This window comes from Rhagoletis pomonella, unplaced genomic scaffold (genome assembly GCF_013731165.1).
Source record: "Rhagoletis pomonella isolate Grant_MI unplaced genomic scaffold, Rhpom_1.0 Rhpom_scaffold_00010, whole genome shotgun sequence".
Taxonomy (NCBI): Eukaryota; Metazoa; Arthropoda; class Insecta; order Diptera; family Tephritidae; genus Rhagoletis; species Rhagoletis pomonella.
Window position 1 is genome coordinate 32,711,709 of NW_023458564.1, and position 17,563 is coordinate 32,729,271.

Here is a 17,563-nt window from a genome sequence, read left to right on the forward strand (position 1 = left end):
AATAAAAACAAAATAAAAACTTGTCTACACAAACACTGTGTGCATACATATATCCATTTGTAAGTGTTAGTTAGACTAGTGCATATAAGTATCTATGTATGTACGTCCCGGACGAATCTGTTAGACCTGTGCATTGCCATTCCTTGCAATCAGCAACAAAACTGTAAACTGACAGCAGACGCGGCTGATGTCTGGCCATCGGATATTTGCCTTCCGACGCTTTAATGTGCAAGTGAATTTGTATTCCCAAAGCCATTTTTTACAAATGAAAATCAGGATGTACTTTATGGTGTTACGGCGCATTAAGTTTGCCGCGGCGCACAGTGCCGCGACTCCATACAAATGATGGACAAAAATAGAAGGAGTGGTCAGAATTGGCTGAAACTTCACACCTAGAAGTATTATGCCCCTCTAATTTCAAAAATGAAATCGGTTTTTCTGTACCGGTTACTTCTTTCGAGAAAACCGAGTTTTTCTTGCATTTTTATATGAAAATAGTCATTGTGGACATGTGTTGATATAAGTGGAAGGAGGCATCAGAATGGGCTGAAACTTTACACCTGAAAGGACTATATCACGGCAATTTAAGAAAAAAAAAACGTTTTTCAGCATCTGTTACCATTTAATTAAAAAAAATTTTTTTTTACAATTTTATAAAAAGGTAAAATAACTCATAATCATCGTAGACATATGTTTATAAAACCCGAAATAGTATTCAGAACTTGTTGAAACTTTACACCTAAAAGGACTAAGCCATGCTTATTTCAAAAATGAAATCGATTTTTCGGTACCGGGTACCCATTAAAAAAAAAAAGATTTTTTTTTACATTACTATATGAAAGACAAATAAGGCATAATCATTGCTGATTGTGGTGTTTACGAAAACAGGAAGGAGTCGTCAGAATTTATTGAAACTTTACATCTGAAGTGTCTATATTACTCTAATTTTAAGAAAGTAATCGGTTTTTTTGTAACGGGTACCCATTAAAAAAACACCGAGTTTTTGCACATGATTATTTAAAAATGAAATATGGCATATCATTGTTGCTAAGTGTTCAGAAAAATAGTCTTAATAGTCAAAATTCGTCTAAAATTTACTTCCTAAGTGAATACATTATGGTAATTTGAAAAATTAAGTCGGTTTTCCTTACATGTTAACCTTTAGAAAAAAAAAATTCTTTTGATTTCATTTAAAATAAAGCATAATCACTGTTAAGTAAGTAAGTAATAATAGCTGTTATATGGTAATAACATATAATATGTTAATAAAAACAGAATTAGTGGTTATAATCACTCAGTTTCAGAGTCCTCAGAAGAGGAGGAAGTGATCACTGATTCAAATGATTCCATGCTTTTGTCTGCTTCGTCACTTTCAACAATGTATTTATTAAAGCTGAGATCAGAACCCTTTAAATATTTGTTTCTCTGTTTTATATTTCTTTTAAATGCAACTAATGGATCTGACGATAATATCAAACGAGTCATTAAATCCGTATTGCTTTGTACTCTTCCAGTTTTTCGAGAATGATTAAGCCGATATTTTCTTATGTTTTTGTGTGAACATTCTAAGGCTTCTTCTGATAATGAACCTGATAAAATAGGTGGAAATACAGATTAAGAAAATAAATGAAAACATAGCTTTAAAATCATTACCTATTGGTAAATCAAAGTATTTAATTACATCACATCCATGTACTAAAACTTTATGCACTGAACTTGGCATGTTATACCAACCATAATTTCTAAGGTATAACTCTCTTGTTTCGTTCAACAAAACACTAAACTCTTGGGTTTTTATTTGTTTTCCACAAGAGAGGACTCTTAGCACCAGAGAAAAATTATGGATTAGAGACTTATCCAGACGAGTAATTTCTGCGGCAACGTCAATATTTTCAAAAAAACGTCGAGCTGTGTTTCCATCATTTGTTGTTCCAAACCCTTGCTTGACTTGGTCAATTATCAAACCTGTTTTAATTTTGAACTCTTTTTGGATACGGGCTTTAGTTTCAATAAATTTAGCCTTATTTTCCATTCTGACTTGCCATGTCTTAAAAGGCAGACGGTAGGCTATGTGTAATAGACATTCAAAGAATCGAATCCAGCAATGGAGGGTTGATAACCCAAATTTATAATGATCTGGATTTGGTATTTTGTTTTGTTCAATATTATTCATTTCTGTTGGGCTTGCATGACATATGAAACATCTGCTTGAGGAATTGGTGTTTGTTAAAACATTAGCTACTGCGCCGTCAATCATAGTGCAATGCATGATGTAGGAAACTTCAGCAATTCCCTTCTTATTTTTAAAAATATCACATTCCAAATCATTAATCATCTGAATTATTTTATTATATTCTGAATGAATTACCGCCTTTCCTTCTTTCGTATAAACGAATTTCACTGGTCTACAGAACAGCGTAGAAGAGGGAGTTCGGTTGACCCATATTTCATTACCTGATGAGGAATCGATGAGCCTTAAAATGTTGTTTTTTTGTGTAAATGGGTAGAAAAAATATGTCAAATACAATTTATTCATGAAATTTTAAACTCGCGTTGAGCAACATTTTCCACTAATAGTAAAACGTTGAAATTTTTGCACAGGTAATGTAATTAGTTAGGTGAACAAAATTATAAAAAGACTCAATCAAAAAAAAAAATAAATATAAAAAAATTGGACCTCCCTGATGTGCATACATTTGTACTATCATTTTCGCAAGCTGTTTTTGTTTGCTGCTTAAGCAAAATAGTACTCTTTATGCAGATGAAGAGTAATAGGTATGTTATTTATTTTTATTTTCTTTTTGTTCGCCTTTCGTCTAATCATTGGGCGCTGTAAGGTGTCTCGATTGCATTTATTTCCTTACCCGAATTGGTTAACAAATTATTTGTAAACTGGTGTCATTGCTATATATATATATATATATATATATGTTTATATATATATATGTAAATCTTCGTATACCTTTGTTTTTGGCTCCCATACCGTGATGCATATTTAAGTATTTTAATTAGCTGATAATTTTTTTTCATTTCAAAGCACCCTGTACCTCTTAATTTTTTTTTTTTTGGCACTTTTAGCTTTAATTCAACACCTTATTTTTGAAAAGCGAACCAAAAATTTAGATCTTAGGGCATTCAGAAAAAGTATTGTAAATATAGATCAGCTAAAATAATACCAAAAAAAGGCATTTAGTCACTTTTTCAAAATTGAAAATTTTCAAATATTGGAAAAAGTTGGAAGAGATTTCGATTGTTTCTGTTAGTAGAAGGTCCAAACTACCATAACCAAAAAAAAAATTTCACGAACTTTCAAGATGTTTTTTTTTTTTTGTCTCCAAAGTTTATCAATTTTCGGATTTTGGTATGTTTAATCATATATTTATTTATTAATAAAAAAAAAATATTTGTATAAATGTTTTTTCCATGAACCATACTTTTTTTGGTTTGTCGCATATATCTTTATCAAAGTGCAAAAGTTGATCCTGCTAGGAATAAAAATGTATTTTTAACAAATTTTTAACTGCGACCACTTTTATGTGCGAATCGCCGAAATGAAATGGTATGTAGAAAATAGGTGTACTTTGAGGGGGTGTGTGAGGCTGAAAGTTGTTTTTATCACAAAATAACTTATGAACTTCTCTTAGTTGGAGATTTAGCTGTAACTTGACATCAAAACATCTAAGTTTCAAGACAGTCGATTTTTGTATTTTTGTCCACCTTCGCGGCACTGTGCGGCGTGGCAAATCGCATTCCACACTTCAGCAACAACGATGATACATTTTTCCTTCAACATTTATATATGTAGCTAGGCATAATCGCCGCACATATACAATATTGCATTGTACGTTGTATGTATGTATGTATGTATATTATTCGGCTTAGCACGCCGTTAATCCCGTTTCAGTGAGGCTATCAGTGGCTTTCTTGCTTACAACACTCGGAGTATGCTTGAAAATGCACAAACCTAGAGATGTACACATGTACATACATATCTATGTCCTTTTCAGAGTCGCAGCTTTTGTTTTATATTTTAGGCACAAACTTATTCAATACGCATGCATGCGCATACATATGAATGGGTGTATGTTTGTAAATACGCATAGTGCGTGGTGTTTGTATATTCGCCAGCACTTTGCCACGCTTGCCGTATCTCTAATGGCACGCGACTTATTTCCGGCTACTGGGCAGCTTAATATCTGGCCTTTGGTGAAAATATATCTATGCGATAAATTTACTTTCCGTTATCGAATTCGAATTCAGAGTTAAACAACGGCGAAGAAAATTTAAGCATGCTCTTAAAATATTATTAAGAAAATTTGTAATCTTAAATTATGTCTCCACCCTAAGAATTGTAGCAAATAATTACCCTGCCAGAAATGAAATTGGATTTTAAATAGGCGCTGTTCAGTTTTCACATCCACAGTAGCTCCCTTATGTACATGCGAGAAAATCTAACGAGTTGTTTTTTTTTAGTGTCGCTCCCTTCTCTCGCATTTATTTAAATCATTGAAGTTCCAGAAACAAGTACAATAAAATCAAGTGTTTGGGAAATTTCAGCCTTAAAATATATATTTAGACGAAAAAGTACCGAAATTACCAGTTTTTTCATTGCCATTCGAAAACCTCATAATTGTTTTTTTTTTTTTTAATAACTAGGAAGTTTCCAACTAGAATGTTCATATTAGAAGCAATGGAAGTTTCAAGAGTGTGCCATTAAATTAAAAATAAATGGCAGTATGCAGAATATCTGTCCCAGCTATATTATTGTAATTCTTGAAACTTCACAATTTTTAAAATGTCCTTCTTGTCAAAGTGAGCGAATCTAGTGTAATAAAACTAGTGTGTAACCAAAAGTAAAAAAAAAAAATTACATTGAGTAAAAGATTCAATTTTTAAAATTTGTATTGGCACACTCGAAATTAATTTCAAAAATTGTTATATACTACATGAGGAAAGTAATATATATGTGCATAAGAAATACTGTGTGAAAATCTTCCACGCCAATATTTAATTGCTTTTAAATTAAGGCGTGCAAGTAAACGTGTTAGATGACTGCGTTTGGTACTACGGGTCGTATACGTTACATACGCAACTACGGGTGTATGAGCATGAGTGGTTATTTTATAATATTTTTAGTTTATCTGTTTTAAGTTTTTATTTAAATACAATTTTGCGATGGAATCTTTTTCTTTGTACAAATATGAAGATAATGCATTTTCTATGACAGGTGCACCACCAAAATGTTACAATTCGTGAGACTTACTCATATATGAAAACCATATTGAGGTTATTGAATTCCACGAGCTCTTTTAGTGCCACATCACTTCAGGCCATCTTAGTCATGAGCATTGCAGGCTGGCCCCATACCAGGCACTATATAATAGTGTTTTCAAGGAGGTAAAGCATTGATTTTAAGGCCCTCGCCTGTGACGGTTTGTAATTAAATTTTTCTTTTCAAAATAGAGAAGGATACCAAACTACTATTTTGACACTGACAACTCTTTTTTTCCAAAATCTTGACTGCTAGTCAGTGTCAAAGCTTTCCAGAAGCAAAATAAAATACACGTAAAATTTGTTTTTGCTCTAAACTTTAGAGTCTAAAGCCACTTCCTTTTTCATATGCCTTTGTATATAGTATAGATAATGTTTTGAACTGAATGTTATCTAATAGGTATTGTCGCCGAGAATACTCGTATAAGGTTGCCACCTATTCAGAATTTGTTATAAATTAGATAAAACATCTTAATATGGGCATCAAGTGGCAGGTATTTTAAACATCCCCAATTCATAAATATTAAAGAATAGGGTTGCCACCTACTTTGAATCGCATATTTATTTTATTTTTAGTTTAGAAAATAAAGGTACAATGTTATTATTTATGGATACTAAAAAAAGGCACTTAAACAATGCTTTGCTTATATTCTAAGTATTATCCCTTAGGATATTAGTGTGAGGTTGCCACTTATTTTCGATTCTACAAAATGTAACTAAAACAACGCAATATGGATATCAAATGAAAGGTATTTTTGAGAAGTTTGGCCCAAAAATATTTTCGATGTGGGTTGCCACGTTTTTTTGACACAAATATGTATGTATTTTGTTAATGTCAGTAAGCGCTTTTTGTATGTTTACACAGCACATATACGCTAAAGATATGCACTCTACATCCCTGCGAATTTCCAATAGGGTTTCCACCTAATTTTTTAAGTAAGAAATTTACTTATTTCATAAAATATTAAAAGCAATTTTTTTTTAATTTACTTGCACAATAAAAGCCATCCAAATGACCCGTATTTGATACACAAAACTTGAAAGGTTTAAAACGTATATGCACTACGAGCAAAGCTTGGTCAACCTGTTACTATGCTCTTAAATATTCGAAATAAATGAGTTTTATTTCAATCTTTCAATATTTTTATTCAATAATATCAAAATTGTGTATAAAATTCCATGCATTTTTAAATCATCAACCAAAACTACCTCTGTGATTATTTAAATTTTTTTAATAACTCAAAAAACTTCTTTACTCTTCCATAGATCTTGTGGATCCAGTAAATTATACATATGTACATCTTATATTAACAATTGTGGTATAGCCAGCGTTTCTAGCCGTTTGGCTTTTACATTTTTTTTTTTTATAATGTCTGTGTTCAACATTTGGTTTATTGGTAAAATTGGCCTTAATGTAGCGCCAAGTCTGTTCGGATTTAATCAAATTCATGTCGTGTTTTTAATTTGGCATATAGTTTCTACAGCAATGCTCATTAAATTGTCCGATTTTGGCGCTCTGCCATCTTCAGTGTAATTTTTATTTCTCTGAAAGTTCTTTCGATTGAAACCGTATTTAGTACAATATGGAGTAAAGTCCATACGAAGGGCAAGTTTTGTCATACAAAAAAATCAAATTTTAAAAAACAATAAAAAAATTCGTAGAATTTCAAAAATTACAGAATAGCCGCGACTTATGTATGTATGTATGTATATTGTGCATGCTGCGATTTTTTAATTTGGTGGCACACTCTTGAAACTTCATAGGTATGTTTTACTTGATGCCAACGTCCATTGCCTTAAATATGAACATTCTATTTGAAAACTTCCCAAAGTCATTAAAAAAACAATTAGCGGCAATGAAGAAATTAGTGATTTCGGTATTTTTTTTTTGAGGCTAAAATTGTTCAAATACTTGATTTATTTTTTATTTTACTTGTTTCTGGAACTCCACTGAATGAAATAAATGAAAGGAGAATGCTTTAGCGTTTTTTTTTGTGGCGAGAGAAGGAAGTGACACTAATAAAATAACTGGCGAGATTTTCTCTTATACATACATATCTCATTTTTGACAAACGTCGCCATTCAGTTTTCTTCCCTTTATAATGTTTGGGAAATGATAGAGCGATCAAAGATTCCATGGTGTGGAATTAAGAAATATGTTTTCCAAAATAAATAACTTTGATTGATTAAAAGAGATTTGAGCGATATTCTTGCCTACCTACTGACTTAATTCCGTGGAGTACAAAACCAATTTGTTGGGTAAGCGGTTTAGATTCTTTGAACAGCTCTTAGATTTTAAAGTGGAATTCCGTCTTACCAAATGACCAATTTCTGTGACTGTAAAATGTTTGCGAAATTCTGAAGGCAGACAGAGTAATTTTTTATCAAAACTGGATATATGTATGTAGCAAAAATTATGTCCGATTCACGGCAGAATACAACCGAAGAGCAGTTGATCTGATTTTAGTGCTTCCTTCAAAAGTTAATTCATCAACGATGCTTCTGAAGTGTAATTTGAAAACCAGCGAGTTTAGCCAAAAAATCAAGAATTTTATGACAGCATTAAATCATGGACCTTCACGGGGTATTAGCTCCTTCTGCTTATATTTGTTATAAAATCCAGGGAAAGGTTTACAAAGCTTCTCACGCGATTTATTTTTCGGTCATTATTTCAGTGAATATATCCAGTATAAACCAGTGATGCTCAAAACAACGTCCGCGGGCGGAAATCTCTGTAAATTTTATATGGGCACGCCCTGACTAAAAGCTCTCTCTGAGCATCACTGATAAAAATTTAAGTTTCTAGCTTTCAATAGGAATTTGCTTGCCTTTGGTTGCCGTCGCAAATTTAAAAGTTCGAATTTTCAAACTATCCGTTCCTATTTTAGATGTAATAGATTATTTCTCTTCCGATTAGTGCGATTGTGCTATTATCCACCTCAAAACCCAACAAGTTTCTGCGTTGGCCTATTTAGCCACTTATTTTTAGCAAGTTGAAATTTAGGTACAAAGAATGCTCTGGTTCTTATATTTTTTTCTTGTTATTAATACATAAATCTACATAAATAGTTTAAAGTTGTCGACCACCGTAGTCGAATGATAAAGGTTGCAAATTACCACTCGATAGGATCGCAGGTCAGCACAACACTCAAATTATAAAAATTTGTTTGTTTTTCCATGGCGCTCATCCAATCTCCGTTGGAATTAAGGTTGTAGGTTCCTTCATTTACAAGCGCAAAATATATTTTTTTAATTTAAAGTTATGTTTAATTTTTCTATTTCTTTCCGATATGCACAAGTATGTATGTCCATATGCCATATATTCTTCAAAAGTGTATTAATTCAAAATTTGTAAATTTTTACATTATGCGCTAAAATGTCCTCAGTCCTTACACAAACATCCCCCAAAAAAGCTGAAGCAAGTTTTCTGTTGCAATTTGTTGAAAAAGTCTTAGTGGAGAATCCCTTTTCCATATGATTAACAGGAGAACATAAATATTTGTTTGCTTTTTCTGCCAATTGGGGAATTTTGAGTTACTAGGCATGTATGAATTTGTACATATGTACATATATACATAGGTGCTTTATCACAAAAATTACGCAGTTCATGCATTTCGTTGCTTTTTTCGCCTTGCTATTTAAAAAATAAACAAAATTTGCCCGTATTTCTCCTTTCTCAACAACTTTGTATAGCAAGGATGTGCCACTCATATTGCTGCTGAAATTTACTTGGCCCTTTGCCAATTACGAGAGATTTTTTGTACTAGTCTTTCATGTGTGTAGGCTCGTTCCCAGTCTATCTCTACTTACATACATATATTTGGCGTACAGATTTTCCGAACTTGCAGTACTCGCCTTTGGGTTTATTGATTTTATGGCTGCAAGAGTAAAATTAAAAATTCCCTTTGCTCATCGCTACTCTCTTCTTGGCATTTGCAGGTTTTGGACATGACGCTTCACCCATGCACTACACAGCGTACCTGCCCAGAATGGAAAACGGCGAAGTTACTGTAATTACGAATGCCGCTAACGCCGTTGCGACGGCTGCTGCTGCTGCTGCTGTCGCCACTGGCCATCACAACCTACCGTTACCGCATACGGCCCATCATTATTCCTCGTTCGTGCACACGCCGCCGCCTTCGACCGCCTCTTCGCCTTCAGCGTCTCCGTCGAGTTATTCCAGTGTGGTGACAGCGTCCAATAGTAGCAGTAGCGACCGCCTCAGTCCGCCCATCGTACGCATTAAGACAGAGTCACATAGCGATGACAACATACAGCACAACATCCAGATGAGCTCTGAGTCAAGCGCACTACGAAATAAATCACTGGCTATGTGCTTCACCAGCACTGGCGCTGCACTATCGCTCCCTCCAAAAAAGAAAGACATTTACCGGCCATATTCGCTCGATGATAGGCCAAGTGTGGAGCGGTTGCGTTCTCCATATGAGAGTTTGCGTATACCAGCTGAGGAGGATTTGCACGCCGCTCACGCCATACTCGATCTGAGTGCTTCCACAGCCTTCCACCCGCCAACACAGCCACATCAGCTCCAGCAGGTGCAGCAACTACAGCACAATCCCACGCCGCCGTCACAACTGCACCAGTTACATCATCATCAACATCCGCTGCACCAAATAACTCATGCTATTCAATTGCAACAACAACAGGAGACCATCATACACCATAGTGGTCCATCCATCGCAGATTTGGCAGCGGCCGCTATTGTCGCAAACGAACAGCGACCCAGAAGTGCCGCTTCCCTACACAGTGTTATGAGCGCATCTGATAGCGATCGGCAGCCGAGTTCGCCGGCAAGCAGCGTCCAAAATGAGAACAGTAACACAACCAACCAGCTGACGACTACCCAGTCAAACAAGACCGTGGCCTATACCTATGAGGCCTTCTTCGTTAGCGACGGTCGCTCGAAGCGCAAACATGTCACCGATCCCACGACCATAGTACAACAAGATCAACAGAAGGCCAAGTACACTTGCACCGAATGTGGCAAACAGTACGCCACGTCGAGTAATCTCTCGCGCCACAAACAAACGCATCGCTCGCTCGATTCGCAATCAGCCAAGAAGTGTCACACCTGCGGCAAAGCGTACGTGTCAATGCCGGCTCTGGCAATGCACTTGCTCACGCACAAACTCTCGCACAGCTGTGACGTTTGTGGCAAACTTTTCTCACGTCCTTGGCTCCTGCAGGGCCATTTGCGTTCGCACACTGGCGAAAAGCCATATGGCTGCGCACATTGCGGCAAAGCATTCGCAGACCGCTCCAATCTACGAGCGCACATGCAGACGCACTCGATCGATAAAAATTTCGAATGCAAACGCTGCAATAAAACATTCGCGCTCAAGTCGTACCTCAACAAGCATCTAGAATCGGCGTGCCTCAAGGACGAGGCGGACATGCAGTTCGACAGCGCCAGCGATGCCAGCAACGGTATGGTGTCACCACCACCCTCCATGGAAGATTATCCTTTGGCGCCGACGGCACAGCAGCAGCGGCGTTACATCAGCAATTCGCCAACACCGTCGGCGGTAAATATTGGCAGTATAAGTGCGCTTACGATACCAACACCAGCAGCAGCAGTCGCGGCGGCAGCAGCTGCGGCAGCCACAATGGTGAAGGTGGAAGCGACCTTCGTCGGCTAAAATCAACATTGAGATGAACAGAAGGAAAACAGCAGCAAACAACACACAGCAGCAGTTAAGTGGCCCTATGGTGCAATTGTAAGTAATAGTTAAGAGCAAGCAGGTAGTTAAGAGTGGAAAAGTTCGGAAAGTTGAAGTGCAAAAGTTACGGTTTTGTTGCAAGCGAATGTGTGGCATGTCGACTCGTTTATGTGCATAGTTAAAACCAGTGTAAATTAACCCTTGCGGGGTTGGCAAAATTACCAGTGACAGTATGAATAGAATTAAAACTACTCAATATTATAATAATTTAATTAAATAGTTTAAATCTTACATACTTACATAGATATTTTATGTTTTTTGTTCTTATGTTTTAGTAAATATTTGTACAATTGAACACACGCTGAACACACGAGACATCACAAAACGTCCACAAAACATTAAGAATACTCGATAAATGCATATACAAAATGAAAATGAGAAATACTATGCAGATTTAAGGCAGTAGTAAATTAAGTAGTTTTAGAAAAGCATACTCGTAGTATTTAAGAGTTGGGAGATTCACAAAGCAACAACAACTTCAGATATAAGTAACAAAAAAAAAATACACCAGCATTCGAGCAACACTCGACCGTGAATACCCATACGCATACTGATACTCATACTCATACGCATACTCATACTCATACAAGTTTCAAAGAGCTGCAAGAGCTTTTTTAAACGGATTTCTTATTGAAAATTTCCATACTCATTTCATTTGTAAATAAAACTGCTAAAAATATTCAACTAGTACTTACGATTAGCGCTTTCCCACATTTCATTCACTAGAAAGTAGCAACAACGCGTCCTCTTGAGCTGCGGGCAATCTCAGAAGCGTTTCATTGCATTTTTCCATCGAAAACACATTCATACCACTCCATCCACAAAGCACCCTCATACTCAGCATGCACATTAAATTTGATTAAAAGCTTATAAAATAAAATAAGTAAACGCAAACGTGATTTACAAGGCAACGAATAAATAACATTTTGATGAAAACAATGAGCAACGTTTCGCATACAACGAATTAGGCTATAAGGATTAGAGACAGATTTTTACAATTTTAAATGACTAATGCAATTTTAAACTTTAATAATACACATACATACACACATATATACTAAATATTTATAGACACACCAATAAAAAATATATACATATTTCGCTTATTAAGTAGAAAGAATGCAGAACCACACGCAATAATCACATTGTAGAAACAGTAAGCAATATTAAGCAACGAAAAATAACCACAAAAAGCAATAAAACAGTTATAAAGTTCCGTTCAGCAGCTATTTATGTAGTTAAGAGAGAAAATTCTTATAACAACAAATTCAAAGCAATTATGAAAAAATTGGAAAAGTTATAAAAGTTTACGAAAAATACAAGCAATGATTCTCATTGCACCAGCTGAAGATTTGTGAATACCCAGCAAGCATTTTCAATAAGAAGCGATTCGAAGTTAACTCTTCTTGGTGCGAAACTACACGAATTACTTGCGAGTCGTATGCGTTTCATATGGGAAAGAAAAAAATCTGCCACTACGAATTCTGCTGTACAATATAAAAATCGAGTCGCAGCAATGTTCAAGAAACGACTCTTATCGAGTGGTGATTTTTTTTTGTACGTTAAAGGTAGTCACAGCACGCCAAAGAGAAAATATGTGTTTTCTCATGTCACTTCACATAGAAGATTGAAAAAGACAGCGCTCTTCCATTTCATCGCAAACCAACATCATCTTCAAATTAAGGATGGTCTTCGCCGACAGGTTTTCCCCACGTTAACTTCTTTTCCAAAAAAAAAAATCGTGCAACACGAATTCTTAAATCAATGAAAAAAATCATAATTTTGGATAGAATATTTTCTTTATAAGTTAATTTTTGCAACAGATTTGGGTAAAATTTTCCTTCAAAAGGTAATTTTTCAAATATGTACATTAGGGCGGGTCAATTACTATGGGATATTTTTCCTACTATGCGCGTATAGCACAGAAGGATTTTAAACGTAATTCTAAGCAAATTATGGGACCAAAATCAATTTGGAGTTTGTCAAATTGCGAAAATAGGTTTCTTGGCATTTTTCTGTTGTGTCGTTAAGAAGTGCAAAATTAAAAAAAAAAACTCTATAAGCGGTTTTTTGGTGTGTTGAGTCCGATTTTGCACTTATCTTTTTCTTAAAAGTTCCACCAGAGTGCACAACAGTGAAAAATTTCACATTTTCTTTGACAAACTCCAAATTGATTTTAGACCCATGGTTTATTCGGTAAATTTGCTTAGAATTTCACATAGAATCCTCCTATGCTATACGCGCGTAGTCGAAAAAGATTCACCAGCCTTAATGTACATAGGTTTTGTTCCGGTTTTTATTCTGTAATACAGAGCTCTAAATTCCTCTCTGCTGTATCTGCACTTTTCCTACCTTGGCAGGCTCCGACTGCATCTTTGACCAAAGTTAAAATGCAAATGGTTCAAAGTTAAATGCAGAGGCAAGGGGAGATATCTCCTGCAAGGAATTCTCCATCAAAATAAAATATTGGCTACAAATTCACTGCAGCCGAGCGGTAGTGATCGCCCATTGACGAAGCAGCGGCTTGGATGCTTACGAATGTAATACCAGTTAATGATTTGAATATATTTTATAGGATATTCCTTTTCTTCTCTTCTTTCTTGGCGCTGTGACCGCCTTAACGATTTCTAAGCGATAGCTATCCGGTAACTAAGGCCCTCGTGTTTTTGATGGTATGCTTCGGGGAGTGTCCTACATTCCTTTCAACCGCATCAGAAAACTTCGCTATCAAGTTCATACGGCTTCGAGGTTATAGCGATATTGCACGAACTGTACGACATGACATGAAAAAATTGCGTCCTTTGACGAGTTATCGTGTTATCGTCGGGTAAAGAGAGTACAGGCACTCCATTCAAAGTACGTGTGTATGTATATCCCAATAAACATTGTGGCAACGCTCGGAAATGCCCTTCGATATCCAGTATGCATATCAAACTGAGAACGAAATCATAACCAACCTTAGTTTTCCAACCTTCAAAGTATGCTAGAAATACACTCGAAATCGGTTCGAAAAGAAATTTAACCATAGTAACAAGAGAGAAACTGAAATCCAGCTCATTCTCGAATGGAAATATAAGAAAATCACTCTCCCTCATTGAAAATTCAATTCGATAATGGGATGGATTTCGAATTCATAACGAAGGAAAAATATGTACATTTGATAACGAAGGTTCCGCTTTGCTGGATAATGGCCTAGTTCTCGAACCGAATACTAACCTATTCCACATTCATTTTCGGAGGTGAGACTTGAAAAAAGATTTGTTTTCCAATCACTTTCGAATTGTTAGCCAAGCACAATGTTTATTGGGATGCTATATTTGTAGCTATTCGATTAACCCCGATTTTATATTTTCATAATATAAGGAGTTATAAATAGAAGTGAGCTTTTGATAGATCGAATATTTCTTATAGTGATGTCTAACCGGTAAAATTAAAAAAAAAATCCCTTCTACATATGTGAGCCCCAAAAGCCTCGAGTGTTTTATTTGCCCCGAATAAACTTCCAAACGCTAGCTGGGTAGATGAATATGACTGGGTGTGTGTGTGTGCGCGCGACTGGAACTACTAATTCTAAATCATCATTAGCCATAATTGTTATTAGCATCTACTAGCGCTTGCATACAAACACACATACATATTCGCTATGTGTGCTTTGCAGGGCGCAAGCACGCTCACAAAAACTGTCCCACACTCCCCCCCCAACGCAGCGAGAATATTCGGCGGCTATCCCATACGCAAACGCATACAACTAGCAGTTAGCTCGGTCATAAAGCATACTTGTAGCACTGGCAAAATGTGGTCGCTTTTAAATTTCACAAAAAAAAATGTAATAGAAATGAAAAACCAAAACCAAACATTTGGATTGAGTAGGGGGAGTCGGAGAAATGCTAACGAACGACGAAAACAAAAATGTGGCATACGTGCAACAAACGTTTTTGCGCTATTAATACGCAACGTACAAGTAATAAAAATACGTTTTTCACCCAAAAGAGTATGACCAACTGTGTCCAAAAACAAAAACAAAACGCAAAACGTAAAACGTCAAAAAAGAACTTCTAACAGGGAGATGGGAAACGCTATCAACGACGACGCTGCTACTCTTTTAATGTCGAAACAGATTTACTTAATTGGCAGCACTGTCTAATTTGCATTTGCGAGCGTGACAAGGCAGGCAGAGGCGTGGTTGGTTGGTCGTTTGGTCGGTTGGCTGGCTGGTTGGTTAAGTATTCAAATGGTGGAAAGCGAGGTGCTTAGTATGGAGCCATTAAGGGCACACTTGCGCATGTACTCCCATATTCTCCCATATGTACATATGTATGTGAGTATGTGTGTATATTTGTGTACCTACATAAATATGTAAATATAGGTACAGACATAGATACATACATACATAGATGTGCATAAATAATGTAGCTTGAGTTTTCAAGGGTATTGGTTTCACGCCTCAAACGCCAGCGCCACCGCCACCGCCACCATTGCCACCAATGAAGTACTCCGCCTAACGCAAGCCAATGCGCCTTACTTTATGCAAAGTATCGCAGCTACTCGTAAATTTTGTGCTAATTAAATAATTTTCATGCTTTTCTCTACTTTCTTTTTAAGCAATTTTCATCATACATATGCACATGTATGTACATATGCAGATGTGTATCGTATCTACTTTTTTTTTTCTTCTTGCAATGAAAGTGGGATATGTGTTTGTTGTTGTATTTGGTTATCCCTTTGTTCTTGGTGGGCTCTTAGTCAGGATTTTGAAACATTGTCTAGTCAATTACCAAAATGTAGTTGAAGGTGTATGTGTAAGTAAGTAAGTGTAGTTGTAGAAGTAGGAGTAAGTCTAGGATACACTGCCAAGAACAAAGTAGTTAAGATCACATATTAAGTAGGTAGTTCTCCCCGATTTATGTAAAAGTTAGTTTTAGTAGAATTAGCTTAGTAGTGTAAAATCTAGTCGCTGTTTGACAGCATTTTCACACTAAATACTTACTTTTTCTTTGTTACGGAAGTTTCTCTCCTTGCTTCTACTTTCTATTGCTTAGTACTAAAAAAAACAACTACTGTTCGCTTTGGACGTAAGTTATGTATATCACTCATTCCCTAGTAATAAATAATACAAATATTGTCCCTAATGTCAATTTAAAACAATTATATAAAAATAAAATATTATAATTAAATCAGATATTAGTCAATTAGCATATAGTTTGTGCAAAAATGATTCTCAGACTCGTTGAAGCAATTACTCCTTTGTACGTGTGTATGTGTGTAGGTGTGCGTGTATAGCTGATCCGCTTTTTACACCACTGCACAATAGGTCAAATGATCACTTTTCCTGTGCGGAATCAACTCTGGGACACTAATAATATTTTAATATGTAAACACTAATTATTAGTCAAATCGAGTAACATATATTTAGCACTGTTTGTTTTTAGGTTTTAAATCATTAGTCGTAAAAAAATTTCAATTTCATGAAATGCATTTTCAAGAAACTGCACACAAAATAAAAACTATGTTAGCCGTTGTGACTAACATTAGTGTTCTAGGGTTAAAGAAGGCTTCAAAATTATAATATTTGGACCAAAAACCTTAAGGATAGCGTAAAGAAGACTAACTACCGTAAATTAACCCTTTCACAACCAATTTTTTGTAACCCTTTTACGACCTATAATGCAAACATGCGTTGTGCTATTGAATCAACGAACTATTTGAAAAGTGTATTCAATTTTGTTTCTCGTGTTCCGTCTTACTAACGACAATCTACTTAAATCGCGATTCTCTTTAAGATATAGTATATGCAATTTAAACTATCGTTCGGATTTAAGGGATGTGTAGGCCAAAAACAGCGATTTTTCAAACCCGTTTTCAACTCCAAAGCACAGCAGATTTTAGACTAGGCGTTCATTTTGAAAACATATTAAAACCAGGTTTTAAAAGTCTGCAAAAGGGATCATTTGACCGAATGTGCAGTGATTGTAGGGACGTTCCAAAACATTCCAAGGAATACGATTTTGGAATTAAACCAAGTAAATGCTGAAAACTGTTATACTTTAATGTAAGGCCCATACTCTTTCCCTAAAAAATTTTGGGTTTTTTCTAAGGGCTAGCCCCAAAACTGTCTGTGCGAGACTTTAACCCATACTAAACCTTCTGGTCTTATGCACCGTTTCGCTCTTGAGTGCACTGTCAAGTAACTAATCGAGAGGTAGTTTGGGCACGAAGCGCTGCTTTAGTTCGTATCTAGCAGCATACAATTACAAGTTGCATCTGCTTGGCTCTATCCGCTGTATATTTGATTTCTTTTTTTTCAAAAAACTGCCCATTGCTGCATACATAATTTTTTATGTATGTCGGCTATTAAAATTCATACATTCTTGGTCTTCCATTGCCGTAAACCTTGAACAAACCAAGTGGTTACAACTCCATATACGAGCGTACCAGTTCAGACTTCAGAGCAGAATTATCAAAACCGAAGCGGCGCAAATAATTTTTGCAAACATCCATGGCCCTTTAGAAAAGGAGTTCGGTGGAAATTTGTATAACCGTATCTTCGCAAT

The 17,563-nt window shown here is 35.7% G+C and overlaps 1 protein-coding gene across 1 annotated transcript in view; it reads left to right on the top strand.

The window, feature by feature from the left end:
- Positions 1 to 12,739, top strand: part of LOC118746343 (zinc finger protein 329-like) — a 106,435-nt gene extending 93,696 nt beyond the window's left edge. The window contains exon 2 of the mRNA XM_036480198.1: positions 9,211 to 12,739. Coding sequence (XP_036336091.1) covers positions 9,211 to 10,931 — 1,721 coding nt within the window. The 3' untranslated portion in view covers positions 10,932 to 12,739. The remainder of the gene's footprint in view (positions 1 to 9,210) is intronic.
- Positions 12,740 to 17,563: the final 4,824 nt, after the last annotated feature.